The following is a 23,803-nucleotide window of genomic DNA, read 5'->3' as shown; positions in this document are numbered from 1 at the left end:
CAACATACCTGCATCTGTTAAAGAAATAGCTGCGAGACCCAGCGTGTAAACTGAGCCTGGCCAATCTGAGATGGTTCCCGGAAGCCGAACTAAAAGTGTTAACCCGGGAAGGAGTGTGCCTTTAAAGAGTGTCACTGTCGACACTGGCCGTCCAGTTTACACAAAGCAACTAATTCATCTGGAAGTACACACGCGGACGGAGTGACAAGTCTTCTCCTTTAATCATCCCACGCTTGGCTGAACACTCTTAATTGTTCTTTCTTCCACTGCGTCACCGGGGTGACGCTTGACCTTGAATAAACACGAATGCCACGTAAGTCATGCGTCTTCTCGACCAGCTCCCTCGTCACGGCCCTTGCACACTGAGGCTGCTGTTAACACGTCTGCAACAATTTACGGACTCCAAGACGTTAACTATCCTTAGCGGATTATGACTTTATTCAGTTATTCTGCAGAAAAACAGAAATGCTGGAGAAATGTTTGTTTCTGCAGCATTTCTGCATAACTTGATGTCATCTTTCGCGAGAGCAACGTTTTTTTCTGCAGTAAAACAGTTTTACTGCAGTAAAATTAAAATCAAGAATGCTGCAGTAAAACGGTGATGTTGTTTTACTGGAGAAAAACTGTTTACACTTTTTCTTCAGCATTTTGGCATTATTCAGTTATTCTGCACAAAAACAGAAATGCTGGGGAAAAAACTGTCTTTTCTGCAGCATTTCTGCATAATGTCATCTTTTGCGGAAGCAACGGGTTTTTCTGGAGCAAAACATTTTACTGCAGTAAAATTGAAATCAAGAATGCTGCAGTAAAACGGTGCTGTTGTTTTACTGCAGAAAACCTGTTTACACTTTTTCTGCAGCATTTTGTACTGGCTCATTATAATATTGGAGCACGCGAGCCCCCCTCTGTCAAGAGATGGACTCATCCAGAATTACCAATAGTTACAAACTATTATACTATCCCAGGGGGCGACGAATACAAACCCTACTTTACAAGGTCGTTCGTTTTTCTCCAGAAAAACTGTCACAGACTATTCTGAAGAAAAAGTTAATCGCAATAATGCTGCAGAAAACCAAGTAAACATTATGCTTCAGAAAAACTGTTTTACTGCAGTAAAAAATGTTGCTTCGGCGAAAGATGACATTATGCAGAAATCCTGCAGAAAAGACAGTTTTTCTCCAGCATTTCATTTTTCTCCAGAATAACTGAATAATGTCATAATCCGCCAAGAGCCAGTACAAAATGCTGCAGAAAAAATGTAAACAGGTTTTCTGCAGTAAAACAACAGCACCGTTTTACTGCAGTATTCTTGATTTCAATTTTATTGCAGTAAAATGTTTTGCTGCAGAAAAAAACGCTGCTTCGGTGAAAGATGACATTATGCAGAAATGCTGCAGAAAAGAACGGTTTTTCTCCAGCATTTGTCTTTTCTGCAGAATAACTGAATAAAGTCATAATCCGCTAAGGATAGTTAACACTGACTCCTGTGTACTTGCGTTTTTAATAAATAGCTTATAGTAAGAGCCATTTTCATCATCGTCCCATAAAGAGAAAGAGAGAGAGAGAGAGAGAGAGAGAGAGAGAGAGAGAGAGAGAGAGAGAGAGAGAGAGAGAGAGAGAGAGAGAGAGAGAGAGAGAGAGAGAGAGATGATAATGACACATTAACATGCTTCCAATTGAAACTTCGAGGTCTTCATCGGGGATTGACGCCCGACAAAAGCTAATTGAAGCCCGACGGAGCGAAGCGACGGAGGGCTTCAATTAGACTTTGGGAGGGCGTCAATCCACGATGAAGACCGAGAAGTTTCAAATGGAAGCATGTTAATGTTATTGTAATTCAATCTGACGACGATCTCTTTCCTGCTTTCATGCGATGGTAAACAGACAGAATTTCTTGGGGCTTGACCCTTGCAGGTAGGTGGACTGAAAGTAGTGTGTGAACAGAACAGAACCAATTCTGTTTGTTTACAACCGCATGAAAGGAGGAAAGAGATCGTCGTCAGATTGAATTACAATAACATTAACACGCTTCCATTTGAAACTTCTCGGTCTTCATCGGGGATTGACGCCCTCCCAAAGTCTAATTGAAGCCCTCCGTCGCTTCGCTCCGTCGGGCTTCAATTAGCTTTTGTTGGGCGTCAATTACACATTAACATGCTTCCATTTGAAACTTCGAGGTCTTCATCGGGGATTGACGCCCGACAAAAGCTAATTGAAGCCCGACGGAGCAAAGTGACGGAGGGCTTCAATTAGACTTTGGGAGGGCTTCAATCCACGATGAAGACCGAGAAGTTTCAAATGGAACCGTGTTAATGTTATTGTAATTCAATCTGACGACGATCTCTTTCCTGCTTTCATGCGATGGTAAACAGACAGAATTGGTTCTGTTCTGTTCACACACTACTTTCAGTCCACCTACCTGCAAGGGTCAAGTCCCAAGAAATGTGTCTCTGTATTCCTCCTGTTTTGTTTTCTTTCACATACATTTTCCCTTCTTTTTTGACGAGTTTCTGGACAGCAAACTCAAAACAAATTCTTTTCATCACAAAGAGAGGCAGAAGGATGATGATGATGGAACTTTATTTTTCAAGGATAGAGGTTTAAGGCTACGCCTTTTCTTACAACCGGTCCTTACTTCTAATACAAATTTCTAATAAATGATAAACAATTAAACAAAATTAAACGAACAAACCAGCAAACAAACAATCGGACAAATAAGCAAACAAGCAAATAAACACAAACAACACAAAGACAAAGTAAGCATACATAAAAAATAAAAAAAATAAGACATTAAAAAAAACATACAAATCAAACAAGCGAAACATGCAACATGTTCATTGAGGTTACACATGTAAAGTGATCGACAGTAAAATTCACAAGATACCAACGTTGACACTATTGCCTACAATGATTGTATGGTGTAAATGATGATGATGATGATGATGATGATGATGATGACGATGTTGATGATAATGATGATGATGATAAATCGCAACATCAATTACACATAATACATGTAATACACAATATATTTTTGTAATTCATAAGCTTTGCCCATTGTTGACGGCTACTTGCACATGTTAAGACTAGTATTGCCATATAGGTAACATATAATAATTATGAAGGGCTTGTTTAAAACTCTTTAGCGAGGTGAATGATCTTATTACAGACGGAATGGAGTTCCACACCATAGAGCCAGAGAAGGCTCGACTAGGTATTGGTGATTGACCCGTACCTTTCGGTGACTGTGAAATAGGTCCTGAATATAGTTGGGCACTTCGCCATGATATACTTTATACATCATTACAGTCTTATTAAACTGCAACTGTTTAACTAGCGGCAGGTAGTTTAGATTCTTTAACTTCAAATCAGCTGATAATTGTGGACCATGTATCATGACTAGGAAGAGGGACTAGGCTGTACCCTCTGCTTGGAAAGTATGGCTTTGAAATCTTTGTCTGCATGTGTGTGTGTATGTACATGTGGCTGTCCGAGTGTACGCGAGTCTGCGTGTTGCTAGGTTTCAGTCTACATGCATTTTCTTTTATCTTGTCAGGGCTCATGTGCGATATAAATGGAGAGACAGTCACACACACACACACACAGACATTTTTTGCTTGTGTAGGCCTTAGGCTTATGTACATGCATCTTTCACTCCAACAGGTACATACCAATAGATTGCAAAGTGTAGTGGGGGACATTATGTGACTTGTTGATTTTCGGGGCCATTTTCACTCAAGAATAAAACTTGGATCTTGTGTTTGTCTTTGACTGTGAGCATTTACTTTCAATTACTGTTGTCTTCCACATTCAGAGCTTACGTTCATTGTTATTTGATCGTGTTGTTATTGCTCTGGTTGAATGTGGTTACGCTTTATTGTAAAAATGTTCTTAAACTGGAGATATGAACTACAATATACTTTCACATATGCACTCACACACACACTTCTGTGAATAAAATATGGTGAGAAACGAATCTGGACAAATTATTTTATTCTCTAAATTGTTGCGCACAAGCAACACAAACAACACCAATATCAAAACACAAACAAATAAAAATCCAAATACAAGCACACAAAATATAATCTTGCATCAAGGTACACATTACTACAATAATTTTATATTTACTACATTAGTTTTACTGTACGTAACAAGATCTAACAAAAGTTTACACACAGTTTTAAATTAACAACACCAGGTACATGGTTTCCATTCAGAGTTTGAATTTCAATCACAATGTATGATAACTATTGTTAGGAAAGAAACCATACCAACTGATGAGCATCCTACCTTTCTTTTATATTTCAAACAACAAAACCACATACATGCACACAAACACACACCATTATACACTTACACTCTCTGCTTTGCACACACACACACCACACACTAACACACACAGTCTGTCTCTGTCTCTGTCTCTGTCTGTCTCTCTCTCTCTCACACACACTATCGCACCCAAACACACACACCCCTTCCTTACCTCTCTCTTTTTCAATATCACATAAGCAAAATAAATAACCAAATAATAAAACTAACACAAAATCCTTCTTTCATTGTTCTTCACACAGCTTTATAGTGTTGCTAGTATGTGTTTCAGGGGAGATTCAACAAGCAGAAACAGTGCTGGTGGCGGAGCGAGGAGGCAGTCTTGTCAGCTCTCTGCACAAACATACAAATGACAACAAATGAGATCATAATTACTGGTTAATAGTGTGTGTCCATATTTGTGTTTGTGTGTGTGTGTGTATGCAGGCATGCGTACGTGAGAGCATGCGTGCGTATGTGCGTGAGAGCATGCATGCGTATGTGCGATTCATGTGTGTGTGTGCGAGTATGCATGCGTGCGTACGTGAGAGCATGCCTGCGTATGTGTGATTCATGTGTGATTCATGTGTGTGTGTGTGTGTGTGTGTATGCATGTGTGTAAAAACAAGAAAACTATGTCTTCAATACATCTCATGAAAAAGACTTGGTATATATATTTGGTGTCTGCGTCACAAATAATCAGAAAGCTTACCTTCAGGCAAGTGTCCATTGTGCAGTCTTTAATTAGCTTGCTGGTTTCTGCAAAATAAAAGGGAAGGATAATAGTTACAGGACTGGAAGATTTCAAGTCTTTCCCCTTGGACTGACTCTCTCAAGCAACTACTAACAGCATGCCACTTAGAAATTAACAAAACCTGGGAGTTTTACCTGTTCATATACATTAGTAAGAGCTTGAACCTGATTTGACTGTTAGTGTGCATTATGCATGACACTTTTAACTAAATCACTGTCAAATCAAATGGCAAAGGGAAAGAAGCATTCAAAACACAACACAAATTGACAGTTATTCAAAAAGTATTCGTACCAGAATTGTCATCAGATGCACACAAAATGTGGGCACCAGAGAATATGACGTATTAATTGACAAGAAGAGCAAATGCTCATATGACGCTCCTACATCATATGATGAAAAAGAGGATCTGCTGTAACACAAACAAACACAAATGCATGCACACACACACCTCCTTTTATTGTGCTCTGGCTTAAAACAAATCTTCAGAAAAGTGATCATTGTTTGTTCTTTGTTCCTTAAATTTCAACTTGGACCAACCAGACTTGGGTTACACCGGAAGTATAGATAATGGATACTAGTTGCCAAACGTTGTGCAGTTTCAAGATCTGGCTTCATAAACGTTCAAGAAAATTATAAACTTCCAACTTTTAGACCCCAACTTGACCCCACAGTGACCTTGAAATTGAACGAGGGTCTACCTAACTCGCACCATGTATGGAGGGCATCAAACCCAGGAAGGAAGTGCAAGGAGTATCTACAACCAAGCTCCAAAATTCTTCATTATTTGAGATCTCGCATAGTTCTGTCTGAATCAACGCATGTTTCTCATTTCTAAATAGTAACTGATATCATTTTGAATGTTTTGAATTTAAAAAAGCCATTATTCTTTCAACAACAAGAAAAGCAAATGCTTACACGACTCTCCTTCGTCATTTCCCATTACAGTGAAACCACCTTTTCTTTTCTTTATTTGGTGTTTAACGTCGTTTTCAACCACGAAGGTTATATCGCGACGGGGAAAGGGGGAGATGTGATAGAGCCACTTGTCAATTGTTTCTTGTTCACAAAAGCACTAATCAAAAATTTGCTCCAGGGGCTTGCAACGTAGTACAATATATGACCTTACTGGGAGAATGCAAGTTTCCAGTACAAAGGATTTAACATTTCTTACATACTGCTTGACTAAAATCTTTACAAACATTGACTATATTCTATACAAGAAACACTTAACAAGGGTAAAAGGAGAAACAGAATCCGTTAGTCGCCTCTTACGACATGCTGGGGAGCATCGTGTAAATTCTTCCCCCTAACCCGCGGGGGGGGGGGGGGGGGGGGGGGGGGGGGGGGGGGAACCACCCTTTTAAGACCTCTCCCCCTCTCCCCAAAAACAAGACCAACACAAATGAATACTAAGACTCACCCATTACTCAGGCGAGTCAAAAAAAAAATCATGGTGGCTATCTCACAGAAAACATCCATGCAAGGCACATGCAGCTGCACCAGCAACAATGACAATACATTTGATTCATTCAATGAAACTGTTGAAAGACTGCACAGGGAGCAGCCATACTGCCAACCTGTACTATGTGTTAGTGAAAAGATACTTGTATCGCATGTAAAAGCTTGCATGGGTCTGTAGTGGTTTCAATAATTGCCATGGTTTACATATTTAAAGCATGGGGCAAAACGTCTTGTAGCTGCATTCAAGAAAATAGTAGAAAATCATTTCCAGAAATAAGCGAGTGTGCATCAAGAATCTAAAGATTAGAACTAAAACACAAAAAGCAAACATAGTAGTATCTTTGCAACATACACATGCATAGTAGAAAGAAGAAGAAATAGCACAGTGTACAAGAGAAGAAACTCAAAATTATGTGAACATAAAACCAGACAAAGTCGTGTTGCTTAACACACCGACAATAAAAATCACCAAACGTAAACAAGGAAAAGAAACAAAAGTAAAAACAACAGAAATCATCAGAACAGAACACAATCAGTAAACAGGTTGGGAACATATGCCAACAAAATCAAAAGTTATGTTGCTGTATCTGAAACCAAACATTGAACAACAAAACATAATGTCACACGCTTTCCTTCTTTGCCACTACTAAAGCAAACGTGTGCAAGATTATATGGGTGTTTTTCAAAAATGTACGAAAAACGTGTCTTTGATTTTTAAATTAATTCAGAAAGAAACATGTCCTATCTATCTTAATATAATACATTTTTTTTAAAAATTTTTTTACAAAAATGAATAGACAACAACATGAACATTCATTAAAGTACATTCTTGACACTTGAAAGTTAGTTTTGCATGGTTTAAACAAGTAGGGGTATCTGAAAATGCCTGTCTTTTTAAAGGCACTCAAAACGTGTCTTTGATTTTGAAATTAATTCAGAAAGAAACATGTCCTATCTATCTTAATATAATACTTTTTTTTTTTTTTTTTACCAAAAATGAATAGACAACAACATGAACATTCATTAAAGTACATTCTTGACACTTGAAAGTTAGTTTTGCATGGTTTAAACATGTAGGGGTATCTAAAAATGCCTGTCTTTTTGAAGGCACTCAAAACTTCCACCACCTCTAAAGAAGAAAAAAAATTGTAGACCATTAAAAAAATATCAAAAAAATTGCTTACGGGATGAGCACCTTTGGATTATTGCAACAGATTGTGATTGTAAGGTTGACCCAGACTCTGAATGTGGACTTAAACTCTCAAAAATGAGTGTCTGTCACTTTTTTTGTCAGTGGTGTTACCAGAACAGTTAAACAGACCTAAACAATGAGTACTCCAGTTTTTTTAAACCATTTTGGGCCTGTAGTTATCCCTCATCCTTCAGCAGCTTTCTGCAGCGGGAACAGCTAAGCGAGTTTGATCGCTTGTGTATGGTGGACTTGATAAGTGTAGAAAGGTAAGATGTGTTTTTTTAACGAATCAGTTGTGTTACTGTGTGTCTCTGGCTATCTTACTGTGTGTCTCTGGCGATCTTACTGTGTGTCTCTGGCGATCTGAAGGAATTTACATTCTTCTGTTACTTTTTACATTTAGTTAAGTTTTGACTAAATGTTTTAACATAGAGGGGGAATCGAGACGAGGGTCGTGGTGTATGTATGTATGTGTGTGTGTGTGTGTGTGTGTGTGTGTGTGTGTGTGTGTGTGTGTGTGTGTGTGTGTGTGTGTGTGTGTGTGTGTCTGTCTGTGCGTGTGTGTGTGTAGAGCGATTCAGACCAAACTACTGGACCGATCTTTATGAAATTTGACATGAGAGTTCCTGGGTTTCCTGACACGTAGGTATTCGATATAGCTGTTATGTTACCTTCGGGTGACATTCCTAATTTTCTTTAGTAAAGTTGGTTTATTTTAAATATTTGTAATGTTAAACTTGTGGGGTCCTGATTTGGCCTATATGGTGCGCTGGACCCAAAAAGCAACAACTAACTAACTAACTATTCTGAATACTTCTTGAAAGCAGAAAACCTGAGGAAATGCTTCGAGACCAGCAAATAACGCAGAGGACACATCATCAAGAGCTTTGCAATGTATTCTGACGAATACCTTCCTGGAATGTCCCTGGACGAGAACACCGTAAAACGAATATAGGAAGCGGAAGTGATGAAGATAATAAAGCAAAAAACATTCATGGGCATATATGGACGTCTGCACGTGTTGACATGAACATGACGCACTGGATCCCAAACCACTTCACACCGGGTCTACCATATTCACCAACTGCTGACTGCACTCCTAATCAAGTACCTGAGTAGTTGAATGTGCTAGAGTCCAGCTAGGTCACTGTACTGTTCGTGCCAGAACGTTGGGGATTCCACTGCTGATCTGTTTCAGAACGTTTTATTGTTTGTCGAAACATCTAAAGGCAATTTGGTGTCAGTGGTGTTACCATGCCTGTAATGTTACTGTTTAAAAAAACTGTGCAGCTTTGGTTGTTTAAAACAATCCTGTTTATGCTTTGTCTTCGCCGTTTGAGGAAAAGAATTGTATTTCTGTCAAACAGTATAACACTGCTGATCGTTTTTGTACGTGTAACTTCTGTCGAAACCAGCCAAGGCAATTTGGTCTCAGTGCTGTTACCATCTGTCAGTAATTTTGCTGTAATCAATAATGTTACAGTGCATTGCAGTACAGTTCTGTAGTAATGCTGCAAATAAATAAGATTTTGTTCTTTCCTTGAATCATATAAAATTGCGATTTTGCTAGGCCTGTGCAAATTCACGGCGCGATCATTACAGTTTATTTTGTGATAAGTTTGCATTTTTTTGGTCAAGTTGTGGAGTTAGGCTTAAAAGGTGGAAATAAAGTAAAAATGTCTTACTACATATAAGCAATTTTTTTCCCCATTTAATTAACTTTACGTTTAAAGTTAAAATCAGTTCATAAATCAAAGTTAGCTGAGGATGGTCAGTCGTGTTATGAGATGTCAGTCATGTTACTCAGTCGTGTTACACACGTCATTGGTGTTACTGAGGCTTCTGAATGCAGAATTTCCAGGAAGATATAATTCTTTTCAGTCTGTTTATCTTTTGCTCAATGCTCTCATAATACTTGATTCGAGAAAAATACAATTGCAAGAAATGAACAAGTTTCAAGCTGCTGGCGATGTTTGACATTTTTCAAAAATGATTTTTATTCATTTGAGTGACAATTTCTTTAATTTTTATCGCTTTCTTTCACTTTAAGGTATATATTTTTCTTCAGAAAGTGAAAAGTGTATTGTTTTTGTCATACTGGAGGCAAACTAGTCATCTGTCAACATTTCTTCAAAACTAAAAAAAAATTAAAGAAAGAGTAACACGACTGACCACTGCAACAAAATATTTTTTTGTGATTTTTTTTTGTGGCAAAACCATTCTTTATTAAGAGTACATATCTTATGTTAACATGGCACTGGGTGTGCTGAATAATGTCAACCCATTTGTTAAGAGTTTGGAATAAATTCACTTTTAACCATTCACTAGTCTCATTTTTCGTTCTTTTTTGAAAAACACCCATATGTTACACGCTTTAGAAGCATGGCAAGAACGGATTCAAACTCAAAATCGTCCCTCCAAAAGCCAAAAAATGCACACACGACTTTTATTTCTCCTGCTGTTATTGTTTCTTCTCTTTACAAATTCTTCAACGCTCAGAATACTGAAAACGGCATCCCAGACGACAGTACTGTTTCCATACGCGAATTTACCTTCCCTTGGAGAGTGGCTCGCTCAAGAGGCCTGTTAGTCTGACACTATAAGGACAGAGTTCTGAACATAGATGACAAAGATTCCGGAATGAACAAACATTTCGCGGATGCAGACACAGAAAGACGTCATGAAGAATGCGATGCTTCAAAAGATACAGACTGTGACGATGACTGTGATGCCATTCACATATACCGAGACGTCATTCACAGTTGTTCGGTCACTTCCGTCAAAAAGTAGATCTCTCCACAATGGCTGCTCCTGTGTTTAGGTTTGTCAAGCTTGAGTACACAAAACGTGTTTGTTCTCTCCTCTGTTGAAGCTGTGAGACATAAATGCTATTCCGACTTGGTCGTGTGACAGAGTTTTCTTCCACACTCGATTAGCTGATGTCTAACTCAGCCTGACGGCTTCGTTAGACAATCAACGTAATCTCGTGTGGAAGAAAACGTCTGTCACACGACCAAGTCGGAATAGCAGGTACTATTACATGCACAGTGACCACAGTTACTGGTGTCCTGTTAAACGGTATTACCCAAAAGACAGGGAAACTAGGTCTCATAAAATACGGTCCTTTAGTTGGAGGAAACAGTTTAGATAGGGTGTGATAATATTGCGATAGCTTTTTACCAGGTTAAACTGTCAAAAGGAATCATAGCTGGTACAACTGACTGGTTGCCAATTTCCAGTATTTTAGAATACAGTAACAACATACAAAAAACAAAAACAAAAACACACACAAAAATTCAAATATATAAGCAAGCATTGCATGGGAGAGACAGCTTGTCTACTATACGGCTCCTTCAGAGAAAAGGCAACACAGTGTTCCATAACAAAAATTAGTAAAAGAAATAAAAATTTCAGATAAGTTTAGTGTTAGTTCTTTCTAAACAAGCTGTTTTAGTATAACAATTGTTTTCCTGCTTATGCATTCGAAAAAGCTGGAGGAACTTAGCACAAGCGTTAGCTGTTTGAGTAAATGTTAGTCGTTTGCATAATTATATGTGTACATACTATTTAACTAACTCACCCATTCTTTTTTGTTTCTTTGTTGCTGTTCTTGGTTGGTCTCAAAAATATGACCTATCCACTTTGTGCTTCTTGGAGACTGTTGAGTATTTTCAATATATTTGGTGTTAATTCTCTTTTCTACGCAACTATTGAAATACAAAACAAAATGAGCCCCCCAAAATTGTCAATACCGATCACCACTAGGCTCTACTGTGTCTTGATACAGTGGTACCTCTGATGAGAGGACACCCTGAAAACAAACTAAAATGTCCCTAGATTGCATGTGTCTTCTCGTGGCAGGTATACTTTAGTTAAGTTTACTGACTGAGGGACAAGAAAAGCTGTCCTTTATTGAGAGGTGTCCTCTCATCGGAGGGGGACTCACATCACAGATACCACTGTACAACACCAAGTTCAACCTTAATGACCAAATAAAACCAACAAAACTGGTCTGCAAAACTGAAAACCTGTGGTGTGGTCAGGCATGCTTCTCATCAACTGACAAAAACCATTCCACCTAAAATCACACTCACCCACAATTCATTCAGCACTATGCAGCCTGGAAAAAGTCATTTCATTATTTTTGGCACACACCATCAAACATTATTTCACCATGCCTATTTACCCACCAGGCTGGAGAATAAGAGCTGCATGAAGAATACAATCTCTGAAAACAGATTGGGGACTGGTCGGGGCAACTCCCTCGTGGGAAATTTAAAAAATCCTGATTACCTTTTCTGGCAGCTAGTACATATGGCTGACAAATAGGGTGGATTTGGAAATAGACTGGGAAAGATTGCTTCTCTTTTCACAAAAATGTTTTTGGGGCAGGCCCAATTTTTTTTCCTGGAAATACAGTTGCTTTCCTCAGGAAACCAAGGATCTGAGCAGAGTTCTCCAGCCTGCCACACTCTTCCTATTGTCCTAAATGACTGCATTCAGCGTAGCACACTGCTTCTTCTGCACACCCTTTCGATTAAAGATACCTCCCCTCTCATGTACACAATCATATTGACAATTACACATCCCTTCATGGTTTTACTGGAACTAGAGCATCCTCCAACTCAGACTCATACCAAATAACAACAGCTTCCTGCACAGGGTGAGAATATTTTGCTGAATTGACTTTACATATTGAAATAAGCTTAAGTTTCATAATTAATTCCGCAAAAATAACAAGCCCACCACTCCCATCGTACAGGAAACACCCAGGCTGTTGATTTCTGGTAAGTGTCTCAGTGAAATTCCTTGTCAAAGCCAGGACAGATCTGTGGTGGTTTACAACATCATTTACATGGGAAGCAAGGTACCTTTTAATCCAGAACGCTACACAATCACTTTCTCAGTGGATTGCAATCAATGAGTTTCACAGATGTGTCAGATAGATTTCACAAAGTGAAATTACACAAACGAGCAGCTTAGCATTAAGTTTTGAATCCTTCATGAATTAGTTGTTTCAAAATGCATGATCCTGGATCTGCCATCAACTTCATGCATCAGTGAAGGAAACAAAAATATTCAGAAAATTGAGTGCAATTACATAAATAAACAACAAAACATGTAAGTTAATTGAACAAAAATGTTCAACAATTGTCCATTTTTTTTCCCCAGATAAACTATGTAACTCTGCTTTGCCAAAATATGTGTGCTTCTGTACAAAGCGCTCATGCATCAAGTTACACACAACTGCTAAAACACACCAGAATACAGACCAGGGAACCCCTGTTTTGCACTTAGAGTATTATCAAACAAACTTGGTGTATATTCATAAAAGTGAGCGTACTCCACACAGCGTTTGAACATCCATGATTAAAACATGCTTCACACGTGTCCGTCACACCGTTAATCAAGTTTACCTATATACATTTAAAACAAATGCTTTTTTCAAAGTTTACTGACAAAAACTGTAATCATGTGTCAAAATACTGGATCGGCTTCGGGATGAATATGGGCTTGTGAAGAAAAGTAGTCTAGGAATCTTTAATTCTCGTCGTATTTTTTTCCCACTGACCGTACTGATCGTATTCTCGACAATCATGCGTACAAAATACGGCGAAATCGTATGGGTTCCCAGGTCTGAGAATACCGGAGTAGCCACGATTTCAAAAATGCACATCCAAGGCCCAGTAAAATATGATCCCCTACCTACTCTTGCAGTGGACAGATACATATCAACAGAGGGTCTGTTTCTTAATTACATAATTAATTGCTACCGTTGTGCGGAAGTGGCAAAAAGCTGTGATGCATTAGATAGGGCTTGAGTTAGCAAATGTAGAATAGTAATGTCTTTCAGAAACTTTTGTCTTGAATAATACTGTCATGTCTGAATGTAGCTTATGAGCAATGGCAACTAACCATGAGGAATATTCATTCTGAATCAGTTGTTTAGCAGGAAGTAGTTAAACAGAGAATATCTGAAGCATTACTATTATGGAAAGTTGACTTAGTTTCAGGCCAGAAAGATGGTATTGAAGAAGTCACAAGAACCAAAGTCCTTTAGAAATATCAGTGTTAATTAAGAGGTGAGCACGGAATTAGTTCTACAAGTTACCTGGTCTGTGTTTTGGGCTTGATGTCATCGATAATGGCTTGGATGACGTCTGTGGTGGTGGCCTGTCCACCCATGTCTGGCGTTTGATGCTGCAAAACAGGGAATACAATGTGTGTAACTCACAAGATATTCAATGACTAAATATCAAGACATCATGCAGGTGTTTTTTCTATCCAATCTGGTGTTGTTCTTCGTTTAAAAACAAACTTTCACTCTTTAAAGTGTCTTCCTTTCTCTCTTTCTATGACAGACAGACACAGACACACACACAGACACTCACAGAGCTACAGAGACAGACACACATACACACACTTTAAAACTTCTAGTGTCTCATGTTGATACCTGAGGTTGTGCGATGACGTCCAGGACGGATTCCCGAATTAGTGCTCCAACGTTGTGATGGCTGGAAACATACAAGAGAGAAAAAATCAAGTTATCACATCAGAGTGGATTTAGCTGTGCAGTGTTTGTTTCATGAGTTCTCCATCTCTGTGTGTATGTTTTCATCCTTATAATATGCATGTACAGAACTGCTTTGTGAATAAATAAAAAGTATGATTCCATAACTACTGGTGCATATGCAACATGGTTTATTTAGATTTTTTTAGGCACAGAACTGTTTCAAACAGAAGCTGTAGCAGAACAAAATGAGAACATATTCACTGAATCCTGGTGTAAGACTTTTACTGAGCATCAAATCTTATACAAATTTCCCAGGTAAGCACCAAGTCATTTGGTCATGTAAGCATTTATTACAGTTCCCCCTGTATTGAAGTTACTGCGAATAAATGGACGTTGTGAAAAAAATGCAAGCTTTATGAATCTATGCCAGAAGCAGATGGAAATTCTGTACCTTTTTAGCAAAACACTGTACAAGCAATATTAATCAAACAGAGCAGGGTGGCCTGACATACCCAAGGTAGTCCAGCATGTCACAGCTGGCCAGCAGCATGCCTGTCGGGTTGGCGATGTTCTTGCCTTTCAGCGAGCGCCCAGAGTTACGTGTACCCTGTTTGAAAAAAAAGTTCCTGTCAACCACAAGACTTCTTTTATGAAACACAATGGCAGAAAAACAATGGTGACTGCACGTGAGAGCAATAAATAAAAATACCAATCAATACTGTACTTACAAGTGAATGAAGAATACAGATCAACCCTGGGATCTTCTTCAGACACAAACAAAGTGCGTGCGTGCATATGCATGTGTGAGTGCGTGCATGTGTTAACAATATCATGTCTGTACGTCTGCTTGCACATGTAAGTGCGTTTCTCTGTCTTCGTACAGCAGACAAAAAAATGTAGCTGAAGCTCATGTAACTGAAATAACATAAAACTCACAGATTCAAATACTGCGTATTTGGCGCCCACATTCATTCCTGGCACCAGACCTGCACCACCCACCAAGCCTGCAGCGATACTGCTCAGAATGTTGCCATACAGATTTGGCATCAACAGCACGTCAAACTGCTGTGGTCTGGACACCATCTGTACAATTCACATATCAGTAACACAAATTAGACCTCATAACACAACAACTATTTGTTTTGTCTTTATTTTTACTTACTGTGAAATGATAAAGATGATATTAAATGTATTTCTCAAGCAGTATAATAAAATAATCCTATATATTCAAGAAGTACAGTATTTGCTTTCTTCACCGCTGAAAAATTATATTAGTTTTACTCAGAGCCCTTCTCTCCCTTTATTTGTTGTTGACTATGAATGTAGATGTAAATGCTTGTATAACTGTGTTTTAATTTTAAATGTGTCAAGCGCAAAGAGCATAATTGTAAAGTTATGATGTTGCGCTATATAAATGCTCATTTATTATTATTATTATTATTATTATTATTATTATTATTTGACCTTTGAACCTTTGAAGTACAGTATAATTTTGCTTTTTTCACCGCTGAGAAATTATATTATTTATTTTTTTATCAGGAGACACATATAACTCTCACTTATTGTTGACCTTTGAACAAGTGCCCTAGCCTGGTTTGTGCCTAAAACCAATGCCAAAGGCAACCTTCCTGTTGTGTCTCACCTGCATGCTGGCATTGTCAATGATCATGTCAGAAAACTTGATGTCAGCATAATCTTCCGAAACCTTTCTGCAGCTCTCCAAGAACAGGCCATCAGCAAGCTTCCTACAAATAACAATACACGTTGCATAACACACATACATGCACACATTCACATTCACACACACACACACTCAAATTATCCATCCATCTCTGCCTCAACAAGGATACAGATTTTGGAAGAAAAACTGTCCCAGACATACTCAATCTCTGATATGGAATGATTTCATGACTATTTACAGAACAGGTGATTGTTTACAACAAGATAACACAGAAGTGATCATTTTACACCCTCTTTAATGCAAAAAGATCTCACAAGAAATGCTTTAAACTTTGATGTCCATCATTAGATGTTCTAAATTTTGAGTTTGCTTGAAAAAGCAGAACATACTGAAACATTATAAATAACCAATGACAATGTCCCCTTCATACTTTCTCGAAAATAATCAATACAGTGGAGTCCAGCTATAACGAACCTGGGTATAACGAAATCCCGCTTTTAACGAACTGCCATTGATTTCCCGGCAGACAGCCTTCTATTTCTTACTTGTTACTTTCCGGCTACAACGAACCTTTTGAACTCATTTGCATAACGAACCCCTCTTATAACAAACACGTTTTCATCGCCCCAGAGCTGTTTTGTCTCTAAAAGTCACAAGGCTACAACAATAATTGTCTCCAAAGACAAAAATACACAAACACAAGTGCACATCGCGTGATGAGCGAACTCTGAACAAACAGCGGGAGGTGCACGGAACAGCCACCGCCGCTGTGTTTTCACTATTCCAATCAGCTGCTAAGCTATGACCGTGCTCTAAAACGTCACAAGGCTACAAGGATCTGCGTGTGAGGCAGATCAAAGGCAGGTCCATTGTGATAGCTGGGTGGCCTTGTTTAGAGACACTGACCTTCTTCCCAGGGGTCATTGACCCAGTTTTAGCTATGAGAGGTGGTTCCCCTTTCATATGAGGAAACACTTCCTGCACCCGGGTCAGTGACCGAGTTTAACCTATGGGGAGTTTAACCTATGGGGCGGTCTCTTTGATGTCTTGAGAGGAAACTTGGCCAGGGTAGTACATGCACCAGAACTGGTGGACACCATGAAATCGGAGATTGATCAGAATGTACATGTACATGCTTTTACACGACTTTTTAAATTTTACTTCTAAAATTGTGACAGTAAAGTGAACATTTGAACTATGCCTCTATGGATTATATTATTAAGGCCATTTAGGGTTGAAAACTCTACAGCGAATTACTGATATAACGAACTAAAATGTATCTCCCTTGAGATTCGTTGTACCCGGACTCCACTGTAGTTGGTTGGACTATTAAAAAGAACTGCACAAGATTACCTGCAAAATAACACAGATGAGGAAGATGATAGCTGGTGCTAACCATGAAAGAAATGTTCACCACTGTCTAAGAGAATGTTTGTGTTCCACTCACATGATGTTGGCTTTGTGTATGGCCGTGACCTTCTTCCTCCCATTGCGAGCAGCAAAATCAAAAGCGTATCGAGCAATGCGCTCACATTTCTCGGCTGTGATGATCTTTAGACTCTCCACAACGCCCGTCACACTCTGAAAAAGTAAAAGCTCTTGAATATGAACAGACATGGAACAGTGTGTAAATGTGCATTCAGAAACAGCATAAATAAATGTATGTTTGTGTTATATATTATATATGTTCTCTGTTAATCATGTTCACACAAGTGCATACACATACATGCATAAACACACACAGAGTTGGAGTATTATTCTCATGTCAATTTTAACAGCATCTTATTCTCACCTCATGTTCCAAAGAGGAATACTCTCCCTCCGTATTTTCTCTGATCAAGACGATGTCAATATCATCATAGCGAGCGTTTACTCCCTTGAAGGAACGACACCACACAATGTTGCTCCACAGATCAAGTCTGCTTCTATAACACGAAACCAGGAATGAAACACAATGTTATTAAAAGCAGTTAGTCAAACAGGGTACAGGCAAATAATTATGCACCACTGAACATTTATCTAAAGAATTTTAATCAGTAGTGAGCTTTTTCTTTAACTAAAAGTAACAGTGTACTTTGCCATCACAGGTTTATGTGGAACAATAAACCACAATTCTCAAGTGAAACACATAATTTTATTTTGATACTTGTCTGCACTTTCTTTTTATATTGCATGTGCAGACCTGTTCACCCCCCCCCCCCCCCCCCCCCCCCCCCCCCAGAATGGCTCGCAGGAATGCAGGCAGTTGCTCCACAGTCATTTGAGGCATGTGTCAGTAATCAAACACATCCGACTGGAAACCGAATATTTGAAACTTCTCTTAAACAACCAGACCAACACTGATGTAGCATACACACAGCTTTACCACAAAAGACAAATTATGCAATCAATCCAAGTTGCCCTTCAAAAAAACGAAGTCACACATCATGGATGACAGGTCTGTTTCGTTTCGCATATTGACAGTATACTCTCACTACTTATCTGTAATCTAAAGTTACTTGATTGACAAAAGACAAAGACTGACATTTTACCCAATATTGACGGACTGTGTGATGATATCTTCTGCTATGGTCTGTTGAGACAGTGATATGGTCGAGATTTTGATATCACTGTCGAAACACACCAATAGCAGAAGATATCATCACACAGTCAGTCAATGTTAGATATATTGCTAATTCTCTGGACATTTTGTATTTACTGTAAAGAAATTACAAAAGTATTTGTCTCAGTTTTGGCTGTTCCATATCCCTCCCTCTGATTATTATTTCTTTTTGTTCACTCTTTTCTTGTACTTTTCAGTATTTCAAAATGTCTTTTCTTTCAAAAAGTCTTTAGTCACTTGCTCAACTAAATTCTGGGATAATTACATTTTCATATATATATATTTGTTTGTTTTTAAATTTAGGTGTTTTTGTTTTTGAAGTGGGGATGCAATAAAGAAGTCGTTGATATCAAAACTGATATCGACGGAAATGTCGTCGATATCACTTTTGCACTGAGCTCAGTTTTGCCCAATTGACCAATGGAAATCCACGTAACATATGAAATAGCAATATTAATGGTAATTGGCTACATGATAAAATATGAAACATAAGCTGCCAGTGCCATATGCTTCTATATTCTGATATGGCATAAAATCATGACTTGCTAAGGTTTTATCTTGGAAGAGTCTCCTCCTCCCCCCCCCCCCCCCCTCCTCCTCCCCCCCCCCCTTCCCCTCCCCCCCCCCCCCTCCAAAAACCAACCCTCAATTTATAATGTACCATGATTAGATCAAAAGCTCTTTAGTGGACAGATGCAAAATTAGAAAGATTGCTTTCCTCTGAAGTCTTACCGTAGTGCAACATTCATTGACCGAAATTCTGCATCATCGAACTTGGTTTCAATGTTACCTGTGCAGAAACAAAAAAGAACTCTCAAAGACCTTGACAGTTGAATAACCATCAGTACAGTATACAGATATATGCATATATGCAACAATCTTAGTGCATAAAGGATGTTAACATGTTACAAGTAGTATCAAATAAGCTATTCATAATTCTTGAAGTTGTTCAAACTTGCTAGTAGTGAACTCTGTAGCCAATGAGAGTCATATAGACAAACAGGCAGATAGACACAGAGAGACAAAGACTCAGAGAGAGAGAGAGAGAGAGAGAGAGAGAGAGAGAGAGAGAGAGAGAGAGAGAGAGAGAGAGAGAGAGAGAGAGAGAGAGAGAGAGAGAGAGAGAGAGAGAGAGAGAGAGAGAGAGAGAGAGAGAAAACAATGCATGTGTATAAATTTATTGTGTGTGTGTGCATGTGTTAGTGTGTGTATGGCCCCTGCTTTCAGGGTATATGAATATGGCCACTACCTGTCCTAACATTTATCAACAAAGGACCCATGAAATCTGCGCTTTCTTTCTTTCTTTATTTGGTGTTTAACGTCGTTTTCAACCATTCAAGGTTATATCGCGACGGGGGAAGGGGGGAGATGGGATAGGGGAAAGGGGGGAGATGGGATAGAGCCACCTGTTAATTGTTTCTTGTTCACAAAAGCACCAATCAAAAAATTGCTCCAGGGGCCTGCAACGTAGTACAATATATGACCTTACTGGGAGAATGCAAGTTTCCAGTACAAAGGACGTAACATTTCTTACACACCGCCTGACCAAAATCTTTACAAACATTGACCATACTCTATACAAGAAACACTCAACAAGGGTAAAAGGAGAAACAGAACCTGTTAGTCGCCTCCCACGACATGCTGGTCAGCATCGGGTAAATTCTTTCTCGTCCCAACCAATATGGGACTCCCCCTAACCCGCGGGGGGTATGAAATCTGCGCTGGTGTCTGTGCACACTGACCTTTCAAGGCCACGCCATTTCTTTGCACAGACAGTAAAGCAGCTTCTAGGTAGGCTGCATCAGTGGTCGAGGAGTTGATCTCCACCGTTTCAAAATCAATGGGAGCTCCTGCATATCTGTCCAACATTTCAAACCATGGTTTTTAAGCAAAGTTCATTGTGTTGAAGTCAAAATATCTTGGAGCAAAATGACAGTGCATAAACTGAAAAGCCTGTGCTTCCCTTCAAATCTTGCCATCAATGTTTCTGTAATGAGGATCCACAGAACACATAACCTTGAAAGGTGTACAATTATTGGGAGAAATCTGCAAAAGTTTCTTTTATAGACATAGCTACATGAAAAACCAAAAGTAAAAGAACATTGTTGTTAAATGTCTATGGAATTCTGTTGTTGTATGCTCTGACTTTGCTCTATTTTGTGCTGTATTATATAATGTACTGTGCTGCACATTATTCTACAGTATACCTTAAACGTATAGCATTTGAACTTACCTGAAGATTTCTTGAACATGGGTCAAGATCTCAGGACCAACACCATCCCCGGTCATCAAGGTCACACAGTGTCTGCCTCCATACTTTGCACATGACAACACCTTAAACGCAAACAATACAAGAAAGGTGAATGCTCATACGACGCATACTTGTCTTACGTTATATGACTCCGAAATTTTCTGGCGCGTATAAGGTACGGAAACATTGAAGAAAATGAGTACTACTTGTCGACCTGAACTTGACCCCCTTGTGACTTTGAAAATTGAATAAGATCAACCAGATTTGGGTGATGTTTAGAGAAACTAATTTTATTATCACACCCTGAAATTTGGAAGCACGTGAATTTTTGAAGATCTAGCTTAAAAAATATTCAAGAAAAGGAAGGCGTTTTAAACATTTTCAACCAGAACTTGACCCCACTGTGACCTTGAAATTTGATGGAGGTCAACAAGACTTGGGTCATTCCTGAAAGTATTTAACCATATGGGAGAGAGTAAAGTTTGAAAGCTCTAGCCCAAAAACATCAAATAAAATGACAATTTATCTTTACTCCAAAATGACCCTGTTGTGATTTGAAATTTGACTACGGTCTCCAAAGCTCAAATTTAAAAAATCATTGAGAAATTGATCATTTTGATAATTGATAATTTGCGTCACGTATTGAGGTCAACAAAACATAGCAAAGTGTCGAGTTTCAAAGGTATTGTGACAATAACATCTGAGAAATATCAACATTCAGTGATTTCACCCACAGACAGCTGTCCGGACGGCCTAAAACTGCTACTTATTAAGAGTTATTAAGACTCTATTTAATGATTACTTGGGGGAATCAAAAATAAATGATTGCTTAAATTCATGTCAATAGCTTAAAGTTAAATACACATATAATTCACACAGATTTGTACTATACACTGGAATCACCCCCCCCCCCCCCCCCCCCCCCCCCCCCCCCCCCCAAGAATTTCCCACTTTTTAAGACCTAATTGCTTCTCCACAGAAATGTACCAAAAACTGAAAAGAAATAAAACAAAAAGAAAAAACACAAGTAAACCGTATCTATCCAATGTTCACACAAAATTAGATGATAGTAATATACCTGTTGTTCTGTTGCATTGATGGTGTAATTTCTGTTGCCAAAGCTAGACAGAGAGGGTACAACAGTCTGTCGCCATGCCTGAATGTTGAATAAAAAAAACTAAATTAGTAAATATGTGTGCATACGCATGCGCATAGGAGAGAGTATGGGTATGTGTGTGCAACATGTATTATGGCATATACGTGTGCAGGTTGGGGGGTAGGTATTTTAAGTGGATGTACGTGTTAGGGTATACTTCTGGATCTGGTAAAGGTACGTTGCAGGAGCCAGTATTGGCTATCGTTGCAACGGAAACTGGGAGAGCGCAGCGCCTATTTAAAAATTACCTCTATGGGCATAGTGATGTTACTGCTGTCTCGTCGTCCCTCATGCCCCCCCCCCCCCCCCCCCCCCGACGGCCAGATCGGTCAAGGGAATGAAATGAAATGAATGAGTGATGTTAAAAGTTTTTGCCCCACTTTTCTTGCTCTACATATATATACAGTTTCTTTAAAAGTTCCTGTACTGTTCACTGAGCACTGATTTTCGTGTGGACAGTCCATCAGCTCATGGTTTCAGTTGGAGTTCCGTTTAAAAAGCTGGCTAAAAACACTCTACTGTCTGATACTAGCTAGTACTAGTAGGTAGTTGGGGCAGACCGCGTTGGTGATCCACCTGGCGCTGATGGTGCTGCGCCATAGGGGTCTGCTGTGATAGCACTGCAGATGGCATTGTCGGTCAGCTGGTTCCACTCCAGCACAGTCTTCACGAAGAAGGAGTTTCTGTCCTGTTCAGTAATACTAAGTGTTACTTCTCATTGTTCATCAGCTCACTAGCTGGTGGGGTATGGATTTCAAACCGTTTTCCAAACCGAAGACCTTACAAAGATTCGGCAAACGTCTCAGTTGTTCTTCTGATAACATGCCAACTACCCGCACTGTTTGGTGGGCATGTCTGACATCGTCACTTGTTAAAAAGCCACAGACCCATTAGCTTAATACATTTTAAATTGCAGAATTTTCAACAACGATTGACGGGAGACCAGCATGACATCGACACACAAGTTGGCTACAATCACATCAAAACGATCGTATGCACCAATGCAGTCACGTTTGTTTGTTTGTTTTGCTTAACGCCCAGCCGACCACGAAGGGCCATATCAGGGCGGTGCTGCTTTGACATTTTAACGTGCGCCACACACAAGACAGAAGTCGCAGCACAGGCTTCATGTCTCACCCAGTCACATTATTCTGACACCGGACCAACCAGTCCTAGCACAAACCCCATAATGCCAGACGCCAGGCGGAGCAGCCACTATATAGATTGCCAATTTTAAAGTCTTAGGTATGACCCGGCCGGGGTTCGAACCCACGACCTCCTGATGACGGGGAGGACGCCTAACCACTAGGCCAACCGATGCAGTCACGTTCAGTGGTTCACAATCATTCAGATGAATTCACTTCTGCAGTGTATAACTTGTGTTCGTGCTTCGATCCAGGCCTCTTCTTCTTCTTGCGTAGAGGACTGGGTTCTTGCGAACGTCTCAGAGTCCTGCGGTTGAGTCACTGTTACCGAGAATGGCTAGCTCCGGCAAACAGGGAGATTAAAAAGGTGGGGAGGTTAAAACTATGATTGTACAGGGGAGAGTGCGTTCAAGGGGCTCTCATGCCCGACTGCAGGAGACTGCTGCCGAGGCCTAAATACGAACTTGTTTGCTCTACCAGTGCGAGCTCGTACAAACTAAGAGTCTGGAAGGATCTTGCAAGGAATGAGCATCTCAGTAAAAATCTGAAAAGGCCAAACTTACAGTGTTGCACAGGAGCCTCCTTGTCAGAGCTGCCATGATGTTCCAATCCGTTCGTTTGACCTTCACCGCAAAGACGGTCTTTAGTTATGAATCTGTCCTCCGACAGGGAGTGACCGGCACACATGTTGTACTGCCAGCCGATGCAGCCACACACAAATTTGCGTCCCTTTCTTGAA

The 23,803-nt window shown here is 39.4% G+C and overlaps 1 protein-coding gene across 3 annotated transcripts; it reads right to left on the bottom strand.

Moving 5' to 3' along the window:
• Window positions 1–3,976: 3,976 nt before the first annotated feature.
• On the bottom strand, window positions 3,977–23,721 carry LOC138964134 (isocitrate dehydrogenase [NAD] subunit gamma, mitochondrial-like). Of its 3 annotated transcripts, none has more exons than XR_011455029.1 (15): window positions 23,628–23,721; window positions 21,842–21,919; window positions 20,746–20,846; window positions 20,255–20,370; window positions 19,245–19,302; window positions 17,703–17,835; window positions 17,358–17,491; window positions 15,872–15,974; window positions 15,166–15,312; window positions 14,742–14,836; window positions 14,170–14,230; window positions 13,828–13,916; window positions 11,810–11,835; window positions 5,021–5,067; window positions 3,977–4,662 (listed from the first exon to the last, which is right to left on the bottom strand). XR_011455029.1 is itself a non-coding variant. In XM_070336022.1 (14 exons), exons 1-13 carry the CDS (start codon window positions 23,661–23,663, stop codon window positions 5,049–5,051), a joined length of 1,170 nt encoding a protein of 389 aa, XP_070192123.1. In that variant the 5' UTR covers window positions 23,664–23,721; the 3' UTR covers window positions 3,977–4,662; window positions 5,021–5,048. The 3 variants fall into 3 exon arrangements, 1 of the variants encoding a protein (XP_070192123.1); XR_011455028.1 differs by lacking the exon at window positions 11,810–11,835 and adding an exon at window positions 11,296–11,373; XM_070336022.1 differs by lacking the exon at window positions 11,810–11,835.
• Between the last annotated feature and the right edge of the window lie 82 nt (window positions 23,722–23,803).

This window comes from Littorina saxatilis, linkage group LG4 (assembly GCF_037325665.1).
Source record: "Littorina saxatilis isolate snail1 linkage group LG4, US_GU_Lsax_2.0, whole genome shotgun sequence".
Taxonomy (NCBI): domain Eukaryota; kingdom Metazoa; phylum Mollusca; class Gastropoda; order Littorinimorpha; family Littorinidae; genus Littorina; species Littorina saxatilis.
Note: the sequence above shows the minus strand (reverse complement) of the source record. Positions and strands in the feature narration are given on the sequence as shown.

Bases quoted from the DNA above. Each gene is read 5' to 3' on its own strand.
- LOC138964134 (XM_070336022.1), bottom strand. From the start codon at position 23,663: ATGGCAGCTCTGACAAGGAGGCTCCTGTGCAACACT. The intron at 20,371-20,745 runs GTAAGTTCAAAT...AATGTTGGACAG, and splicing joins CATGTTCAAGAAATCTTCAG to ATATGCAGGAGCTCCCATTG. The intron at 17,836-19,244 runs GTAAGACTTCAG...TTCGTGTTATAG, and splicing joins TCAATGAATGTTGCACTACG to AAGCAGACTTGATCTGTGGA.